This window comes from Contarinia nasturtii, unplaced genomic scaffold (genome assembly GCF_009176525.2).
Source record: "Contarinia nasturtii isolate CC-2019 unplaced genomic scaffold, AAFC_CNas_1.1 Cnas_scaffold_1964, whole genome shotgun sequence".
NCBI classification, from domain to species: domain Eukaryota; kingdom Metazoa; phylum Arthropoda; class Insecta; order Diptera; family Cecidomyiidae; genus Contarinia; species Contarinia nasturtii.
The window spans coordinates 507,869-530,209 of NW_022199294.1; the positions used below are offsets into that span (position 1 = coordinate 507,869).

Below are 22,341 nucleotides of genomic sequence, written 5' to 3' on the forward strand. Positions count from 1 at the left end.
TCCAATACATTGACAGAGAGCGAGTCTCCATGAAATGTGATTACTGATTACAGATTTCATTTACGACTGACAATTTGTAAACTCGCTTCACGAACGAACAGCCGAAATAATAGCACATTAATTTACCTTAAATATGATTGATTTTTGTTTACTTTAAATAAACTGAAAATCAATATTCGTCTTTTATTTCACAAATGCGTATTATGTGGATTTATCACAATGCGCATTATAATATATGCATATTCTCTCATTTTTAATTACATTTTAAATACGTTTTACATCTCATTGATTTCAACCCTACGCCTGTGCTGTACACAGTACACTAGATTCGATTTTTATCGGCGTCGAAGCGTACCGTCGTTTTTCCTGTGTGACAACATGATTGATATTCATATCGCCTAAATAAATATTTGCACCGAATTTATTCAGTGTTTCGATGGTTGATTTTTTTTTTCCACTTTTCCTTCTTTGTTGGTTGCGTTTCTCAGAATTTCATCATCGAGCTTTCTGAGTCTATCAAAATCGATGTGAACATGATATTCACGGCATGAAATCAGTTTTTATGCATATAAACACTGACAATTTGCTTGGACGTGATGCTTCATGCTGCTACATTTAGTGTTTGACACTCCCTAATTTTCGTTTCGTTTCCGCTTCATTCTCAATTCTCTTCCAATTGAGTGCTGGATGTCTGTGTGTGTATGATTTTTTTTCTTGTCATAATTAAATTATTTCCAAATCAATGGATCGGTAGCATATGATCTGAGTTGCATATACAATTCATGATTTGCGGCGCGTGCTCTCTGAACATTTCTACTGAGTGAATGTTTCACACGAAGCAAACGGAATGGAATAGAATGGGAATGTGCGGGTGCATGGTTAAACTTAATCGAATAGTATTTAGTCAAAGGATACAAAAGACATGCAAACCATAAATAGGGCGACTCTTCGTATCACAAAGAGGACTGCTCTCTTTTATTCTGGATGCTCTCTCTGGCGTGTGCACTCATTTAACTTGACTCTTTTATATTCGAATATTGTGACGTTGATTGACTTCAAAATCATTCGGTTAAGAGATGTGGCATGACAACAGAAACCTATTACGATTCGTACAGAGAAATTCGTCCGGCTGATTTATTTCATTTCGATTGTATGTGAATCGCTTGTTTGGCAAAGCGATTATTATTTATTGGCGTCACGATTCGCGAATCATTTATTTAATTTTTGCCCATTGTTTAATGCTGCATTCAAATTTTTCGCATAAGATTCTTTCACCAAGATATATTCGCAACAAAATAAAGTGAAATTCGTTTGATTTTGGTGTGAGAAAGGAGGAGAAACTAAAGCAAAATCGACCAAACCACGGTGTTGTTTTCGTGTGTTTTTTTTTTCTCGTCTTGAATTCGTCGACTGTAAAAATTCAATCATTTGCAACACATTATGTTCACCACGTTGCATTTGCCAGGGTGATAATTTAGTTTTCGAATTTATGACTTTAAGATGAGAAGTGTGCCAAGTATTTGCGCCATTAAAAGTTGTGAAGATTAATGTGAGCTGCAACAAATATCAAAAACGACTCAAATGTATCATCATCATCAACATTGCAGTGAATCGTTTAAAATAAGCAGAGAGAGAGAGAGAAAGAAATGACACGGAGAATGAGAAAGAGGCATACACCACTCCGTACTTTCGGCTGACATTGTGGATAGATTATGTGCTTTGAAATACACTTAATACACGTGTGACCCCGTGTGTCGGGCTACATAATACACGACACAACGCCAACCCCATTCCGGCGCGAATCATCATACACTCTCTCTCACACACACAAAACGACCGAATAAGCGTATTTATATCAAGTCATGTTCGTAATCTAAATCGAAAAAGTAATTTCCATAAATAGGATTTATCACCTTCCTTATGCATGTTGCTCTCTTTTCTGAAGCCCATTCATATTGAACGTTCATGTCATTGTCGAATGAAATAAATCGATAAATATATATAGATATTTTCAAGTTGCAACACTTTTACACCCACGGACGACAATACAATGTCACTTTTATTGCATTACACCGTCACATCTTGGGTGATAAGTTGTGATAAAAAAAATAAACACCAACCAACACAACTAATATCAGACATATTTGCAGACCATTAAGTTTAAGATGACAGCAAATAAAGATTCACCAGAAATAAAAAAAAATGAGAATTATCAAAAATTGATTTTCAATGATCGTCTTTTATTAATAGAAAATACATTCGATCCGTTTGAACTGAATGTGTTAAGATTACTTCAAACAAATCTCAATTAATAGACCAAACGGCGTGCGTTTGTGCGTTTGATTTTAGTGTTTACATGAAATAGGATTAAGGGAAATGACTTGATGACTTTTTGAATGTTTTATGACGATTTGTATGGCCACGCTCACAGCGTCTGTAATTCACACGCAATGGCAGCAGGTACAGTGAATCAGATCCGTTTGATGTTCGCTGTTAAGCCTGCTTACTATAATATTTGGAATAAAATGCAGCCCTTCATGAGCGCACATAAAAAAAAACTAGTTTCTCTCGCATCAGTTCTCATCTCCGAATATTGTGGTCGTTATGATTTTTCACAACCATAATCTTAATCGCATTTTCCAAATGTACCGACACATACAAAAAATCGCATCTAAATCACAAATCATATTATAATGCGCGTTTAAAGTGGCAATGAGAAGTGAGTTCCTCTCACTCCGTTTAGTTGCACTCCCACGAGGATATCAATGACATATGTAAATAAATCCTGGGTATGAGCGTTGTTGTTATTGAGCATAAGTAGGAAAGAACCACCCAAAAAAGGCTAATAATAAAGGGAACCACAAACGCGTGCTGCAACCTTATTGTATTTTGGCATCACAGGAAATTAACTTCAAACTCATTTCGAGACTCAAACCGAACGAAAGCGATTTTTTTATTTCTTTTTTTTTGTACATGATGCAATTGAAAATGAAAGTAAAATAAAATAATAATTTTTAAATTGCAAAAATTGCAATTGGATATAACTTTGATTTTTGTTGTAATATTCTATTGAAATGTGATATTCGGTTACTGTGAATGGGTTTTGAAATGACGTGAAAAATGTTCAATAAACTCCCTTAAAAATTGAGTAAATTGTGTGTTCAATGTGAAGTTAACAATATGGTCCATATTTTCAGGGAATCAACTGCATTAAAAAAACATGATGCAACAGTGAGCAATCCAGTTGAGAAAAAAAAACATTTCAAAAACGATTCTTTGTTATATGTGACAGCCGCATAACCCTCAATTTGGCTGTGATTTTCGTAACACTTTGTTGAAAGATTAGCAAAATAAAATAACAAACGATTTATTTGAAGAGCAAGTAATGCACACAGTGAGAGCGAGAGGGAGAGTGAGGGTCACATTGACAATCGGAATTGTCGATTTAAATACAGTATACGGTACAGTGAAAGAGGGATAACCAAAATTGAACCCCTAATCAACGCGCTTAACATGAGCACACACCACTGGCATACGCATTTTTGGTGTTTTAATAGCAATGCAAATGTGCACATAGCACGGATGTAACAACCGGTACCTGATTTCCGATTTTCGTATTGTTCTACCGAAATGCAACTGTATTATTTCTTTGCATATTTACTGTGTGACGCCCAATCGAAAAGTCTAAAAACAGAACTGGTACGTTTGAACAACAGCAAACAATGCGAACAATAAATGGAAATGTTATTCGAAATCATCAACACATTTTAAATTCAAGTCGATGACTCATTCGCGATGCGTTGTTGCTGTTGCATCGAGGACGTTTAAATGGTTCTTGAAAACACTTTGTCACATTCTTAGGACGAGCACATTTTTTTTATGTTCGGTCGCAATTCACACTTTGCACCAAGGTTTGAGAGACATTCCACGAAACACACATCGAATGGGCAGCGACCATAGGTGGCAGACAACGAGACACCAGAACACGTGAGGAGAAACCAAGAGAGAAAAAAAAGCAAACACACATCAAAAGCCGAAATAAACAAGATAAAAAAGAATTCATGCGCATACAATAAGAATCTATTACATTCACATATCTAAATATAAAGCCATTTATGGTTAACCGCGCGACGGTTACGTGTTCGCGCTAAGATCAACACATATAATCTCTTTTCTTTTTTTTTTATTTACATGTGCAGCGCACAAAATCTCACAAATGAACTGAGCAATTTTCGCCGGGACAATAATAAATTATTCGGCATGCATTATACAAATGTTTTGCAGACAACTCAATAAATTCAGTGCTCTTTTCAGTTGAAGTCTTCCATTTTGAGTCGCACTCTGCGCAACTTTATGTTGTCTTGTTATCCAGCACACAATTCTTGTTTCGTTTAATTTTTGCCGCAACCTTTTTTTCGTTTATTCCTTGGTTTGGTGATGATTTTTTTGTTTCATTTTATTTTCTGAATGCGCATGAAAACAATTTCAAATATGCAACAATTTCATTTTAGAAAAAGTAAAAGCGCAAGAAGTGGAATTCTCATTCACATGTTTTTGAAGTTTTTGGTGTCGGCAAGCATGACCAATGTCCACATTATTTTTGCATCTCATTTCCCCCATCTGCACTTAACACACAAAAGGTTACAACCTTTGTACATTTATATTTCAATTTTATTTTGTTTTGTTCTAGCATTCTCTACTTGGCATTTCCACAAATCGGAATCCACCACGGATACACATACACACATGATTTTAATTTGTTTTAATGGTTTGTTACTGCTTCTGAGGCACATGGCGAATTGACGTGAAATTTCGGTTTTTTTAATCTAAATTTTCATATTAATTAAAATCAAAAATAGATTAAACAAAACTAATGCGTTAATATTTCAACAGAAAAATTGGTTTTCTCCAGCATTATCTCATTTTGTATTTGCTTTGTTATGATGATATTCGATTTTTGTTCTCAAAATGGTTGATAATGATCTTTTTCTCATCTCAGTCGAAAGCAGGCAGGCACCAGTGTGTGTACGCATTCATGTTACCCAAATTGGTAAATTCTTCTTCGATCACCAAATTCGAGCTTGACCACTTAATTATCGGATCATTTACACTTGAAACCTTGAATCCACAGCGCACAAAGTGAGACAACGAGAGAAATCGCGCTCGATGCTTAAGCAGTGCAAAACAAAAATCGATTATAACAAGAGATAGGAATTAAATTATGCAAACGTGTAAACTTGAATCGACTTGGAATCCATGCCATAGCACCCAGACTTTATATTCTTTTTCGCTTTAATGACATAGCTCATCTGGAATCGCTTTTTTTTCTACCAAAAATTGTTTTTATTTTTCGCTTTCATTTCGAAAATTTGTTGATCTTTCTCAGCGGATAAAATCAATGTTTAACTAAGCGTGAGCAACGATGAAAAAAGATGCAATACAAATATTGCATGCAAAAAATAGGCATCGATGAGGTATTGTGTACATTTGATGAGAATAAAGATGTTTACGGAAGACAAAGTTCGATGATTGATGAGTGACGTTCAAGAACCAGAAACATTCGGTAATATGAAATGCAGCAGTTTGTGTGTGTGTGTGTTTGCAGAATGGGCGCTTGAGTCGAATAGCATTGATGTAGATTTAATCAGATCTAACAATCTATCATCGGAAATGAACCGAACTTCAGACAGCATAAACTTGGTCAATTCAACAACCAAGTTTCAGCACGTGCTAGAAGTTGTCCTTAATACTATTCATATTCACAGTTGCACAAAAGAAACCCCTTTTTCTCTACCGTTAAATTTTGCACATAAATTGAAAAATCTTTTATGCCACACAACACAAAATATGTTCACAGTGCACAGAAGACATGTAGACGGAATAATGAAGAAAGTTAAAGATTCGACAGGCTTGTCAATTAGAACATTTTCAAACGTTAAGCGAGCGAGAAAGAAATTTAAATGACGAATCGTGCCATTAATTTAATGACTATTCATAACAGAAGTGGAAAAACAAGTTAACTAATATTTAAAAAAAGTAACTCATTTGGTTGGCAAGTAGCGGCACATATCGAAGTAATTAGTATGAATTAAAATGTGACACACAGCAAAAAGGATGTTGATAGATATCGTTTACGTGAAGCGACTTCATTTCAATGATGCGTGTGCATCTGAGATATTTAGCTGCGATTAAAATTTGTCATCTTCGTTTTTAGTCGGGACCACACACACTCATGCGAAGCATACAAAAAATCGGAAGTGTTTCTAATTGATTCAACAGTAAAAATGTGAACTGTACCGAAACGTATTTTTATTTTTAAAACGATTTGACATTTATTTCAATTAATAAGCCACGTTTTGGAGACAAAAAAGTACCGCTTCATTTGGATTTTTCCGTCTTTTATTAAAAAAAAATGAGAAAAGAAGTAGAAAATGTCGAGACTTCACAAGCAGAAAAATCAAATTGTTGATAGATTTGCGCGAAAAACAACGAACAAATCGATTTAATGCAGTTTCTGGTGTAGTAAATGTATTTATGAAAAAACATTGATCAAAAATGGATTAGAGGTTCGCAAAAAAGATCACAATTCACATTTATAAATGCATTTATTACTATTTTCACACCTCCAACATCACACTCGATCGACAGACTATTTTATGGTATAATAATTTCTGAATATGACAGAGATCAAATTTCCAAATAAAAATACGATCAACATTATTTCCAAGTGTAATAAATGTGAATCCATTCGATAAATCGCAATGAGGCAGCTTAATTTTCAAATTGGCATTTCACACCACATAAGAAGAGTGAAGAAACCGCCACAGCACCACCACCACCAGCAACAACAACAAGAGAAAAGGCAGCATTTCGATATAGCACCCAAAGTGATTGTGAACAATTGTAATCGGGCGTCAATCGACGCTCAATATCTGTTCGCTTTCAATATATTTACCTCTATTACGACTGTAATAATTTGCTTCAATTCGCTGGTTTTGTAAATTGCATTGGCCATAAAGTTAATGGTTTAACAAGAATTAAGCGCGAAAATGAAGGAAATGTTTATCGGTTATTTTTGTATTTTAATCAAGACCCGCCATTTCTCATATATTTAAAATTATTATTTATATTCTGGCAGTGCATTTACGGATAGTGAAAATTTAACTGCCATGGTATGTCCAAAAGGAGTCTTATCCGCGTCTAAGATTTGCCACATTTTATTTTACATGCCATATACGATGCCGTTCGATTTAGTTGTGATCGGTATACATCCGATGCGCTTTCGAATCGGAATTCTCTTTCTTTTTTTATTTTGATGTTTTTGTATTGCTCCGTTTTGTGTTCACTTGCCAAATCGACTCACATATACAGTACAATAATCACATTAAACAAGGTAATGGATCGTTCGATTGATTTGGGCGCTCACGCTCACCGAATATGTTTTGCACACACACATACACGGAATCTTGGAATTGAATTGCAAATGAACACTCGCTCCGCGAATAAGGCGAAATTTCAAAGCGAGAAAGAATGAACGAAAAAAAAATGCATAAATAAAATGAACCACGAGGCATAAATCGGAGTAAATAAGTAAAGCTGACGATAATAATAATGTGAACAAAAATGAAATGAGCAAGAACAGAAAAATCCATTACGCGCGCGAAACGACGTTGCACACGTTCTGGTTGTAGATTCAATAACAAGGCGGAGTTTGAATGTATCATCTTTTTATTGTTGGAATAATTTTTTTTTTCGTTTTTTTTTGCCATGTTCTTGTGAAAATAAATGCACTTCATTTAAACGCGAAGATGCATGCATGTATTTCGACCTAGAGACTAATATCGTGAGCCGATTTATTTCTCTCTTCGGTTTTTTTTTTGACAAAACCTCGGCACACCGGTGCACCGCATACCATGCACACACAATATATATTAATATTTTGTAATAATAACCACGGCTATTATTAAATACATGATGCATTTTGATTAAAACTGAAGAGGGAAAAAAATCAACTATATTGTTTTTGTTTCTTCTTTGATTATGAGCAGCTAGAACACAGATGATTGAATTGTGGCGAGCGATTCGAGTTTCATGACAACATTCCGAATTGTTTTTTTTTCTTTAATGGATAAAATCCATAAAAGTGATTTCACGCAAGTTTGCTATAGCTAGAATAAAATCGACGGTTAAACACTTTTTATTATAATCATCGACTCGACCCAGGCGATAATTAAACATGAAATGCACCAGACACGATGTTACGATCATTATTACTGTATTATTATTGAGATTTTATGCTGAATTTTGACCTTCAGTCACATAGAAGCAATGATTTTGCAGAGAGAGAGGGAGAGATAGGTATATTTCAAGTGTTTAAAGAGCCTCAAATTAGACATAAATGAAAGATTCATATCGAAGACTTTCTTGCTGTGCGCAAATCATTGAAATATTACTAATTGGTCATTTTGATAAAGTCGAAAAATATTCAAATGGTAAGTCTTTCTCACTCTTTCAGTCGGCGCAAAAATATGATAGAAAAATGTTAAACAACAATAGCGTTGCTTATTTTTCCATTGTTGTGTTCGTTTTGCGCTTCAATATGGTTGAAATCTATTTTTTACAATACAATTATATGTGCCGGTGACTTGAAACTAGTAAAAAATTTCGCATATTTCATTCTATCACCCCGACTGTCGTGTGGCGTAGCTCCAGCAATACACACAAATCAAAATATTGCGATCGCCCATACCAACAGTTCAAAACGTATAATTTTATCGATACGTTCCTAGCCATTTGCGGTGCAGGGTATTAAAAGACTTGCACATATGCAGAAACAAAAAAAAACAACAACCTATAACATTACATTGGTTTTTGTGTCGATACTGGATTTTGTATGAAAATATACATATATATTAAAATGTGTATGGCCCAACAAAATGTGCCGTGTGTTCACTACTTGCCTTAACCCATTGTATAAATTGTGCCGCTTAAGTATATACATATAGTATAAATAAATGTGTACAAATTTGATGGCTGTTCGCTCAAATATCGATTAAATTTTCCAAAGTTTATAATACTTCTCGCATTAAAATGCATTCCGTTCAAATGTATGTGCACTTCGTTGACGTTCTCTCTCTCTCCTCCCTCTGTGTCTTTCTGTTCGTTGTTTGTTGTTTCGATTTTGAGAGGAGAAAACTCGTATCGCAATAATTGTGGAAAAAAAAGAGAAAATACTTTGAGCTATGTCGTTGTTGGTGTATCGCATAAGTATCAGCCTATCGTCGATTTGATTATTTGTAACGTTCTTTTGGTTTGATTTTCCTTTTCTGTTGAGCATGTACAGGTTATTCGTTTGCGGTCGCAGGCTGTTTTTCCCATACTGAAATCGTTATTATTATTATTATGAGGTTTTTTTCCTTTCTTTCTTCATTTTCTCATTTTTTTTGTTGTATAAATTCATATTGCTCTTTTGTGGCCATAATGTTTTGCACACGCCCTCTAGCCTGAAGTGAATCGTTAGCGCATTTGAAATTATGAACACACCACAGAAACCCGAATGCAAAATGATTTTCTCGTGTATGAAACACATTTAAATTATATATGCATTTTATCACGAGTTTACAAAATATTAAAACAACTACACAACACCAAGAGAGAGAGAAAAAAACGAATCAAATTGTTGAATGCATTGATAGAGCCAAAGCCATACCAATTTGTAATCAGCTTCATTTTTATTCACTACTCTTGTCCATTAAAGTGCACATTGCGCCCAAAATATGTTCATATCGCGTTTTGCACCTTTTCCAAATATAAATCGAGGAATTGAGGGATAAAACCATCGACTCTCTAAGAGATACAACTCTAGATATATCCTTAAACTAAAGAAAAGATGAAACGCTTGTTGATTGATTAAACAAGGTGAAAATTGGCATCATTCTATCGATCAAAAGTGCTTAAAAAACTTCAATTTCGCTTCTCAGCATAGAATGCATCAGTCGCCATTCAATTTGGCCTTTGTTTGAAACCGTGTAATTAAATTCATGTATTTAAAAAAAAGTATTCGACAATGTCGACCAACGTTTAATGTTCCGAGAGAGATATGAAATCCGTTTGAAGATTGGATGCATATGCCTTGTCAAAAAATAACGACTTTTAACTCATTTCGATAAAATCGAAACAAGCGTCTTACACAAATACTGCTGCAGATAAGACACATTTAAATTGAAACAAATTGTATCGGCCAAACTTTTGCATACGCTTCGATATTTTGCCAGTTGACCAAAAATAAAAAGTTATATTCTCTCACGAAAATGCTAATAAAGATCGCGCACACACACAAAAAATTGTGAAGAATTTTCTGCTTACATTACATGTAACCCGTGAATCGCCGTTAGGCTATGCATTTGCCAATCAACTCAGTACGGATCGCATCCAATCACTCGCATCTCTTCATCCTCTTCATTTTTTCTTATCATGTTATGAATTCCAATCAGGAGTTGCTCGTTTTTTTTCTTCTTGTCTCGATGCAGTTTCATTACAGTTTATTAAGTTTTCATATTTGAACTAACACAACATTAAGATAATCTTGAAGCGAAAATTGACGAGCCAATGAATAAAGTACTCATCTTTTTTGTTTCTTGTTCTGACTTTAATCTGTTCTCTTCGTCCTTTGACCAAATACTTGCTGCTTTTTCATTCTCATTAAATTTCCAATTTTATTTTCGCCTTCGCATGCACACCGAAAGCATTTATACGAAGAACAAAAGATTCGAGTTTTTTTCTCATTCACATAGAGCAAATAGGTTTTCACATCAAATCGAATAGATATATTTTTGAATATGTATTGCATTTCATTGATTAAAATTTATGTGTGAATTTTTGTCTTTTCATTCGTATGACATTCATGTTGTTTTCTCACCGATATTCGATTTTATTAGTTCTCATGGAACATTTTTATTGACGATCCTGACCATTTCGATGATATTATATGCTGAAAACTTGACGTTTCATTTGAAAAACAATTTAATAATGACTTTTGACGATTTTACAAAATTGTTTATTAAATTTTTTCATGATTATTTATTTATCTCACAAACTAAATTGATCAGCAAACGAATAAAAAGACCACACATGATTACTAATTGTCGACTCAAATACACACACACTGTTTGATGTGGAAGATATCTTTACAAAAACTATGATTATACAATCAAGGCGGTGAATAAACGTCGAAAGTAATGCAACGACCCTTGAAAATATCAAATTACAATTTTGTTTGCCGCACACGTGAACACTTGATGATGCTGTGATAGATGATTGTGAATCTGATTGGGTTTCCGCAGAAGGCGCAAAAGTGTCACGTGCTTCTGTCTGTCAATGTAAAATCTATGGTGTAAAAAAATTAAAATCTATGACAACAAACGAATCTCCTTGTGTGATGTTTTATCAATTTGTGAATACACTACTAATGAGGTTTGGCGTTCAAACTACCGTCTACATTACCGTACATTACCGTCGATCGGAACTTCAGCACTTAAGTGGCTAAAAGACCTACAGAGAATATCAATTTATATTCATAATATGAGTTCAATATTTATTCATGAGATCAAAAGTAGATAATTTGGATGAAGCGTATCACCAACATTTGCTATCGCATCGATTAAATAAATAAATTTATGTTAATTGTATTATTGAAACAAATTGAACTGAACAAAAAATAAAAATATGAAAATATTTTTTTCGGTAATTTTCATACATGTACTAATTGGTTAAAGTGAATGCTCGTTGAGCATTTGTATCAATCAATTTTTTACTATATGCATACTCAATTTTCATTCAAAAGTTGATCATCAAATGGTTGAATGTTCTGAATTTATCATTAAATCTCTACCTCATTGAATTACGGTTCAAATTACAGCTTGAAATGTCTTTTTACTGAAGAGCCAAAGTGAAAAATCGAATAAATATTCAAATGAAATTGCATTTAATGAAAACAGAAATGATGGAATGTGTGAAAATGCCAAAAACAGACCCTACGCTTTTAATTTCCATACGCTTGAAAATGGCATTTATTGTCGTTATGTTAGATTTTTGCTCATTTCCTTGTTTCATTTAATTAGCCGCACTCACAAAATATAAGGCACTTGTACTTATGGTTTTTCGGTCGTTTTAAAAGAGAAAAAAATATAAGTGGAACGAATGAAATTGAAAAATAAAAAAAAAGTTTCAGGAAAATGGGAAAAGTTTTATAATTCATGTTTTTTGTTATTGTTGTCATTCCTCTTGGCAAAGAAATAGAATGTGAAGCGAAAAAAGCGGACAAAAATCGAATTTATGAGTGTAATTTTCTAGATTTTATGTAATTTCTGAACAAAACTCAATGTGCTCAGTCTTACCTTCAAAACAAGTGCGAACGATTGAATGATCTGCTCAACAGTTACATAGAGAGGTAAGACGGCGCACACAAGAATCATAACATTATGAGTTTTTTCGTTGTACAAACAAGACAGAACAAGCGATAAGACCCATCACCTCATTATAAACCTCCCATTAAGATGTTTATCATTTGTTTTCGTGTTTTCTTTTGCGGTTATGATTTGTGTTCAGTCTATTTTTTACTTCGACTGATACTTTCTGTTCATTATTTCATCGATTTTGGTCCAGCAACTCAAAATTCAATAATATTCGTATTTGAAAATGAAGTGGATTGCATTGGTTGCACGCTTTTTCCAAAGGTTGTTGAGGAGGTGTTGAAAACTGACGTTTGAACGAACTCACTCGTTTTTCTGCTGGCGTGAAAATCGATAAATTTACTACGCACGCAAAATTGATGATGTTTATCCGAACGGCTTCTTCCGGAAATTATCAAAAATCTTCATCTCCGGTACGATACCATGAGACAATCACACATTCAAAAAAAGGAACTCCTGATCGCAAGCATCTTTTACCCGAAAGACAATGTGGTGTTTACAAAAAAGTCTAATTCGAATGTAATGTATCAGATATCTCTGATTTTATGTGGGCAAAATTATTCGTGCATATTTTTCCAACTTTCCTACTTCAACGGCATGTTTTCTGTGAAGCAAAATAATATTTTTCAAACATTTTCAGTCAACGACTCAGTGGAATCGTTTGGAGGGGAAATGGCGCGTAGTTTTCATCGTTCACAAATGTACGTAGTTGAGTGCTTTTTGAGGATTTCCCCTCCTCTGCGAAACAATCAAAAATGTTTTTTAAAATGGAAATTATTAGAAAAATGAATTCTCAACAAAGAACTAAATGGTATTTTCAATAAATTTTCAAAATATTTTCAAAAATAAAACCATGAAGATTGATTTTAAATTTAAAACAAAAATACATTCAAACTGGCCCTCCCAATCGAAATGTGACAGTTGTGTTTGGTAGCCAAGTTACATTCTACCAATTGACAATGACAGTTGGTGAAGTGACAGCTCTGCTAGACTCTTTGTGAAATCTTAAACAATATGTACACACACATGGAAAAATCGCAAACTCTTTTCATTCTTCGTGCAAAAACATAGCGATAAAAATAGATTTCCTGAGAAAATTTTCTACGACAATAATGAAACCAAGTGAAAAAGTGTTTGTTCCACATGTGGTTTATTTACAATGTCATTGCATTTATCTGATGAACGTTCAAACAAAATTAGAGCAAATTTTCTTCGCTTAACTGCACCAAAAACGCTATTTAGAACGTGAATTTCAGCTTATGTATTCATATTTTCGTGACACCGAAATACGAATTGAATTTCGTTCATTGCAATTATAATTGTTCAAGTTCAACAGTGTCTACGTTCGCATCGTAGAAATTGGTATTTTGGTTTGAAAACAAAACGAAAAACAAATAAATGTGTCAAAACGTGCAAATCGATTAAGGGATATTAGACAAAAAGAATTATACAACATTGGGTTGTTAATGGTTATGAAAACATGTCACTGAGTGAGGCAAAGATTTTTCATTTGCGACAAATTTTAACAAATTTTCAGTCAAAAAAATCCGCCTTTGTCGACAATCATCGTAATTTCGTGCAAATTTTGTGTTTGGTTGGTGAAACAAATGAGATTTTGGTACGATTTCGTTACTATGGCGAACATAATTTATCCAAATTCTTGAATAAACGATACGGTGACGATGACGAATTGCCTGCAATTGATGCTCAACCGTTGCCGTTTAGTCGGGATTTCGATAGTTTTAGCAATGCAGCCAGTTGGAAATTAATCGTATGGTTTCAAAAAACAAACCGAACGATACAGGACATTTGTTTTGATCCAAGTGGCCGTCATTTGTTGGTTGTGTGCTATGACAATACACTTCACATTGTACCGATTCTATGGATAATAAATCCAGAATTTGGTTTGAAGACAACGACATCTCAGGAGCTGGAGAATTTTTACTGGCCATTTCGATCCGATGAAATTACATCGTTTATTGTACCATTTTCTGGGCCGCATGAATGCTCAAATTCGAAAACATGTCCAAATAATTTAAATAAAAATGCAAATGGTCAAAGAGCAACCAATCAAAATGATTCGACCGATATCGATGCAGAGGATAAATACTCACCCGAACAAATCAATGAGCTGGTTTTATCCAACAATGTGTATCAATCATTTTATATGCCTGTCAGCGATCTTAAGCGAATCAGCGGATCAAGCTATACAGACAACATGCAGTCGAGCGGCGAACAGAATAGCGAAGCGATAAGTATTGCTGAAAAAAGTCCCGATGGTTGTGAGAAACATGTTCACGAAATTATTGACAATCAAATGAACGCTGAATCAAAATCGGATAATGTTTGTCCGTTTCCTCTATCGGTTGTATGGTGGAGCACATCACGGCATGACGAACAAAAGCATCAACATAGAGCTATTATCGGTTATTCGGACGGTTCAATTTGCGTTGTTGGACTGGCGCCAAATTGCCCTTTCATAGCGAACACATCAATCGAAATCAAAAGCGGCGGCATTGCACAAATGACCATTTGCCGAGACACAATCGTTAAGAGTGTATCATTGTTGGTAGGTGTTTCATTCTATCTTTATAGTTCTATCACATTTTAAACTCTTTGTTTGTACTCGAAATTTTAGATTACGGCGACGTCAAATGAACAATGGAAATTATTGCTGGAACAAAATTCAATTGGTTACACCTTTCCGGATGAGATTCAAAAAACGTCATCAGATTATCAAAGTAATAGTATTCATACGCCGGACAGTTCGACGATGAAATCCAAATCATCGGATCAAGATTGGCAATTCGTGATACCGGTTCCGATGTCTCCGAATCAAATCGAGGAAGCAACTGATAGCGAAATGACTGACTTGGATGGTACAAAGGATGGTTTTACACATGTAAGCAGCGCTGAAGAAGCTTTAATGGCAACCGGATCAGGTTCCGATATGATACAAGCTAGTGGAATATTTCCAGCCGCACGAGCTCGATTAGCATCGCTACGAGATTTGGGAGCGAAAAAAATTGGCGCACTCAAACTGAAATTGATTGAAAATAAGATCAAATCAAATGAACGAGGTACAAACGTCATTTTCAAACATCTCCAACACTTGATTAAATGTTCTTTTCTTTCTTAGACCGAAGTCGTCACAATGCAACACACTTAGCAACAATGCACATGCCAACCTTTGTTCCAGAGATTTTAACCACAAAAACTGGACCATTTTTCATTGCACAATTTTTAAGAAATACGCACTTATTAAGCGCACTTCATTCATATTCGGACACATTGTCGGTGCACAGCATGGATATCAGTTTGATTCCACTGTATTTGTATAAAATACCGAAAGACTGTTCGAATGTTTTATTAACACCAAACATCATGTATACAACACAAAAAATTCGAAAAAATTTTGACGAAGTGACCGGCGATGAAAGTGAAAATAACACAGACCAACCTGAGGAAGAATATGAAAACAAAGAAGTTCCATCGCCAATCAAAACATGCGATTCATTTGTGAATGCAATCGGTGTCATCGGTTGTACGTCGTCAGTTCTTCGCATTGGAGAGGATTCGGTAATTATTCGTACTTTCTCAACCTTTCTTTCCTTAACTAATTAAGTGCCTCATTTAAAATAGGAGTTCAATTCGTCTTCCATGCTGGGAGTGTTTCCATTTCCTGATGAGCAGATTATTGATATTCATAGAATTCCATGCAGTCAGCCATCGTCCCACATACCATTTATTGAAGTGACATCGGAAAATAGTCAACATCCAGTGCCGATCGGCACAACAAACATTGGTGAACGACCAATCATCCAACAACCAAGAATCACCACACAAAATTACGCCGAAAACTATAGCAAAGATAAGCAACACAAGGACTCGGTGACGATGGAAAATGACTTCTATGACATCGATGATAAATCAGTGCTGGAACATATTTTTCCCACAATCGAACTGGATCAATGTTTAGTTGTCACCGATCGTTCATTGTATATGATTGAATTCAATAATATGCCACATGTCGTCTTCTTGAATTTAGTCAAAACCAATCAATGGAAAGCGTGTGAAGAATTTTGCAAAGTTTTCAATTTGGATTATAATCAATGCATTGAATACAGCGGTGACGTTTTACTTAGAAAAGGCAAGACGACACAAGCTCTGCTGACTTACAACATATCGAAAATTCCAGCGGTTAAAACTGCGTTGAAGCTAGCAATGTTCGGACAAAACAGTGCACTGATGCATCTCTGTGCCATGGCCTTGAAAATTGTGTACGTTTTGAAAAGTGCCAATCCGAAAAATCACACCATCAAATATGTGGCGAAGAATGTCGAGTGCGAACGGAAGGATTCGGGCCGATCGAAAAATTCGAAAAAACATAAAGACGAATTAAATTGTGGTATTTTGTGCAGCGATTTTTCGTATGAAAAAGATGAAACGCCGGCCGATTTACAAATGTCCAATTCATCACAATTTCATTTATCAAATCTATTGCTATTGACACTCACCGAAAAAGCCATCAGGGATAAACAACTGATGTCGTTGTGGTATGTTTTGAGATATATTTTCGCAAAAAAATGAACTCTTATGTTAAAAATTGCTTTTTTAATTCGATTTGATTAGGAATTTTCTGGTGGTTAATAAGCGATATCACACAAATATGAGCAGCATAGTTCTAGCTCAAAGTGGACTGTATTCGTCGACAATAATTCTGGCACTTAATCGGGGCGCACACATGGATGCATTTTGTGCTTTAGTTGGTGTAACAAATCAAGAGTTTGGTAAGAATCTGAATCCTTAACTCCGTTCATAGCTTCTGATCATTGTTTGAAATGCTCGATTTTTCATTTCAGGATGGTACACTGAAATCAATGAAATTATTTATCAACTCTCTGACCCAATATTTATGGAATGTATTATTTACTTGCAAGCAATTGCAATGGACTATTTTGATTGTATTCAATCAAAATGTGATCGAATCAATCAACAAGTTTTGGAGCGACTTCGATACCAATTGGATCCATTTACAGCCGTCTTCCGGCCGGTAGTTTCACAGCTATCATCAAATTTCATCGAAAGCGATTCGAATGATATAAATAAGGTGGGAAACCAATTTCGCTATTATTTCAAGTAATCCTTTTCTAAATCCGTCCATTTCTTTGGCTTTTCAGAAGTTGGTCGAGTTTTGTAAGCATCTAATTGAAACATTTTTGATTGTAATCATAAAACTGTATACACTCAAGTGCACTAAAGACGAAACAACAAATGGTCTAAATGCTATTTGCGTTCGTCATGAACAGAATCAGGTATGTTTTTTTTTTCATTTATTTAATGTCATTTGTTCATAATGCCCCTTTTTTGCCTTTTGCAGTTTGCTATAAAAGTTGATAACGGTCTAAATATATCGGCTGGATTTGCGCATTGTGCGGCAATTATTGATGGTTCTTGCTACTTATGGGGTTCGAATGGAGTAAATTGTGCCTTAAATCTGGCTGCACCAAATTCAGTTGCTGATTCGATTTCGGAAACATCACCAAGATGCTTGGAATTCATCTCGAACATGGGATTAGAAGTACATGCTGTAAAATGCGGCAAGGCACATACGTTGATATTAACAAATAATGGCGTGAGTACAAGTGAAACATTTGGCAAAATCGTAGACTAAAATTATTTGGTTTTTCTTTTAGCTATATGCGATGGGTTCGAATTTGCATATGCAGTTAGGTATCGGACAACAACATGTGCAAGCACTCCAGCCTATGCTTGTGCCCGAATTCGATGGAAAGGATATCACATTGATTGAAGCAGGTCAATATCACAATGCTGTTTATGCCGATGGTGAACTATACACTTGGGGCTGGGGCATTTATGGCCAACTGGGTCATGGTGATATTTTCGCATTGGATCGACCAAAAATGGTTCGATTCTTCAGTGGAAAACTGGTGAAACAAATAGCTTTGGGCCATGCACATACGTTAGTTCTGTGTGGTAATGGATCGGAAAGAGCTGTATACGTATTTGGTTGTAATCTATTTGGTCAGTTGGGAACCGGACAATATCAAAGAGAAAATCCCACACAAAAGTGTTTAAAGAGCTCAACACCCGTTAGAATTGATTTATTCAACGAGATTATCACACAAATTCATACAAAATTTTTCGCAAATGTAAGTTCGACTCAATTCTCATTTTCAATGTGACCCATTCATTTATCATAATCATCTCTTTGACTTTAGTTTGTCACTACAAAAAGCAATCGTGTTTATACCTGGGGAGCATCACCGCAATTGATACGCTTAATGAATCAATCACGAAAACGAGCGAGAATGGCTCAAAAGTTTGAGGATACGAAAAATGCAATGTCAAACGAAAATACAGAGAAATCAACGGATCCAGCAGAAACGAACGGTCTTGAAGAAAACGGCTTAAAAGATCAAGTACAAAATGAGGAACCATTAAATCAGGAGACAATCAATATTGATACGAATAGCACAAATCATATGGGAAATGTTGAATCATTCGAACAAAATGAAACAAATGACAATGTGCCAAAATCGATAGCGAGTAAATTAAATCCAAGCAATTTACAAGATAGAATTAGAAATTTTTTACGTTCAGAAAGCAAACAGACAACAGAAAAGAGTGGTGAAATTGATGCTGAATCAAAAATAAACAGTGAATACTATTTGGACGATGAGTATACGGACCATTTTCTTCCGCAACAAGTTGACACATCTGATGTTATTGGAGATATTATTCAGGTAATTTCGATCGATTTATTACCATTTTGTTTGAGTCTTCAATTGAAAAACTAACACTCATCACTTTGACATAGGTTTCAAGCGGCCTATACCACAATGTTTTATTGACAAACGCATCACAGAGTCTGTATACTTGGGGTCGAAACTTGGAGAAGCAGCTTGGACGAGAGAATACGAGATGTGATTTAACAAAGCCAACACTTTTAGAAATAAATGACAATATTATTTGTATTGATTGTGGAGCCGATTTTACACTAATATTGACTGATAATTTCACCGTCAAGGCTTTTGGAAACAACAATGTCGGACAAGTATGTATAATCTATGCTAAAAAATAATATTCAAAAAACACTAATCAACGCAATAATTGATTTCCAGTGTGGTCGTGAAATGAATCATCCCGATCGAAATGGTTATACCGGCAAATTGGTGCGATTGCGTGTGTCTAAGCGGATAGTGCGACTTCCTGATACAAGCCAATGCATCGATCAACCTATTGAGGTTCCGTTGCCGCGACCCAAAATCCGCATGAATTACGATGCAGTGCGTTACCTGAAAAGTATTCCGAAATATCGACCCGAGTACATATCACGTGAGATATTTCGTAAGCCAGGCTTTCTTGACACCAGCCCATCGAGCGAGAATTTCGATTACAACAGTATATCGTCTGAAGGTGAAAACTCGGTCAACCCATTGACTCAGCAAATTTCATCGATGAAAATCTCCCCATCGACCAATGCAAAACCATCGACATCAACTGCACGTCATCACGAAGTAAATAGTGAATTCATACACTATTGTCTCTTCATTCTGCATGGAATCTACGATGCGCATAAAATTCTCGGTTTCACCGCATTGAACGAGTTCAAGGTACGCATCCTGATGTTGAACTACTATGTAAAGGAGGCATTTTCATTGTGCTTGGCGGCCGCCAAAGATACCATTGCGATGCATCAAAGTCAAGACGATTTTGAGTTAGACAACATGATGTTAACCAGTTACGTGATAAAATTGTTCGAATATTTTACAAAAGACGCAAACATTGTGCCCATCCACCGTACCGATTTGAAATATTTGATTCATGGCGTGTTCATGTATTTCATTGAAAATTCGTTGTCCCTAAAACCGTTGGAAGAGTACTTTTTAAATAACATCGACCATTATTTGTTCGGTTTGGCATATGTGCTCTTTTTTACCAACAATAACACTGAATTGGAGCGACAACTTCAACAAAAATACAGCCATTTATTCGGTGATTGTATAACCGAGGAAAATCCACGGAATCTGTACGATGGAAGCATAAGTACGGCAGATGAAGAGGACTCGGCTACCACAGGCGAACCATCAAATCAAACTGATCAAAACGAAAATGATTCACAGCTTGATTTTGATATACTGTTTAAGCACGTTTCAACGTCATTCAAAGCAATCATTTGCCAAAGATTAATCGAATTCGATAAGGAGCTGAATTGAGGCTGTTCAATACAGTATTGACAGTTACTCGAAAGATTTATTGTTACTTTTCGGATTTCTTTGGCAAACAAAATCCCAGCTGAGTTTTTGTTTTTAGTATTGGATTTGTTTTTTTTTTTTTAATTTGTGGATAAATAATTTATTTTTTTCTCAAATGTCATTTTCTTTGAATACCTTTCCAATTTGTGGTCAAATTTGGTGTGATAATTTTTGGTATTTAATTTCATATGTTATTTTATTCATTCATTATGTTACGTTAGGTAAGAAAAAGAACTGTATTCTCTTGAAATCATTTTGATGCAATACAAATCAATCAAAATTTTACAAAGCCAATCAAATCAGCCTTGAGACAATTTTCGTTTTCATTTGAAAATACTCATCGATTAGAAAAAAAGAGTGCAAGAGGTTAAGTGATTTTCATGCAATAGAACAAATGGAAGTGTAAACTTAATTGTGTGTAAATTAAAATTGGTTTATCGATTACTCTGAACCTATCCACCATTTCTTCATTATGAAAATACAACACTGAACTTGACTCCGAAATCGAACCTTGCACGATTATTTTACACCAAAAAAACCACATATTATCTTTATTTATATTGTTTTATTTGCATCTAAAAATTAGAAAATTAAAACTAATGATGGTAATATAGACAAATAAATGATGTTAATTAAATTAATTCGTAACTTGGTTTTTATTTTTGAATTTTATACAGTTGGGCTAACCCGACGGACAGCTTTTAATGCTGTGTACGATACAATACCATATTCAAAAATGCCAAAGAGAATATTCTAAAGTAGATAAGGTAAGTAGGTAATGGTATAATTATTATTATAAAAAAAAGAAATAGCTGTTTTTTCATACGGTTACTGTGGCACCTAGACTCTCTAGGGGCTTTTATGTTCAAATGTGTACCGCATTGAAAATATGTTTGAATACAATGAAACCATTATTTACGACAATATCAATGGAAAATTTGAAATGTGACAGTAGAAACTTTGAAACTTTAAGAATAAAAAAAAAGCTGAAAGAATGTAAACAGCAAGAAAAAAATGTGTTTCGTGTGGCATTACAACGATTCGTGTGCATAATAACTGTAAGATGATAAAAAAATTGGACGGAGCCGATCTCAAGACCATACGCCTCTTAGCGCATACACTAATCCACTATACTATGGTCATATTACGGTAACTATCGAGTATCACTTACAGTCGGCTTTCAACGCGACTCGATTTAAGAAGCGCCATCTCTTTCACGCCAGGTTCTCATATATTTTTTTCTTGCAAATATTTTTTTCTTGCAAAATTGTATAAATTGAATAAGTTTTGCAATAATATTAACGAAAATAATTAATAGAATTTATAATAAATAAAAAAATTGAAAAAACACACAAATATTTTATATTATATGATTCACCAGAATAGCTTCACTTCGTGTTGTTTACGTTGTTTCTTTTGACAGATATCAATGTTTGACAAATACATATTTTCTCCACGTAACCATCTCTACATGGTCTACAAGGCAAAGCCACCTATCATATAATATAAAATATTTGTGTGTTTTTTTCAATTTTTTTTATTTATTATAAATTCTATTAATTATTTTCGTTATTATTATTGCAAAACTTATT

At 34.7% G+C, this 22,341-nt stretch overlaps 1 protein-coding gene across 1 annotated transcript; it reads left to right on the plus strand.

The window, feature by feature from the left end:
- The first annotated feature begins 13,497 nt into the window (after nt 1-13,497).
- On the plus strand, nt 13,498-20,834 carry LOC116347593. The gene is made up of 12 exons (XM_031778253.1): nt 13,498-15,039; nt 15,109-15,550; nt 15,610-16,049; nt 16,113-17,026; nt 17,103-17,260; nt 17,333-17,580; nt 17,651-17,785; nt 17,851-18,105; nt 18,167-18,643; nt 18,713-19,237; nt 19,312-19,548; nt 19,616-20,834. Exons 1-12 carry the CDS (start codon nt 13,951-13,953, stop codon nt 20,708-20,710), a joined length of 6,015 nt encoding a protein of 2,004 aa, XP_031634113.1. The 5' UTR covers nt 13,498-13,950; the 3' UTR covers nt 20,711-20,834.
- The last annotated feature ends 1,507 nt before the right edge of the window (nt 20,835-22,341 follow it).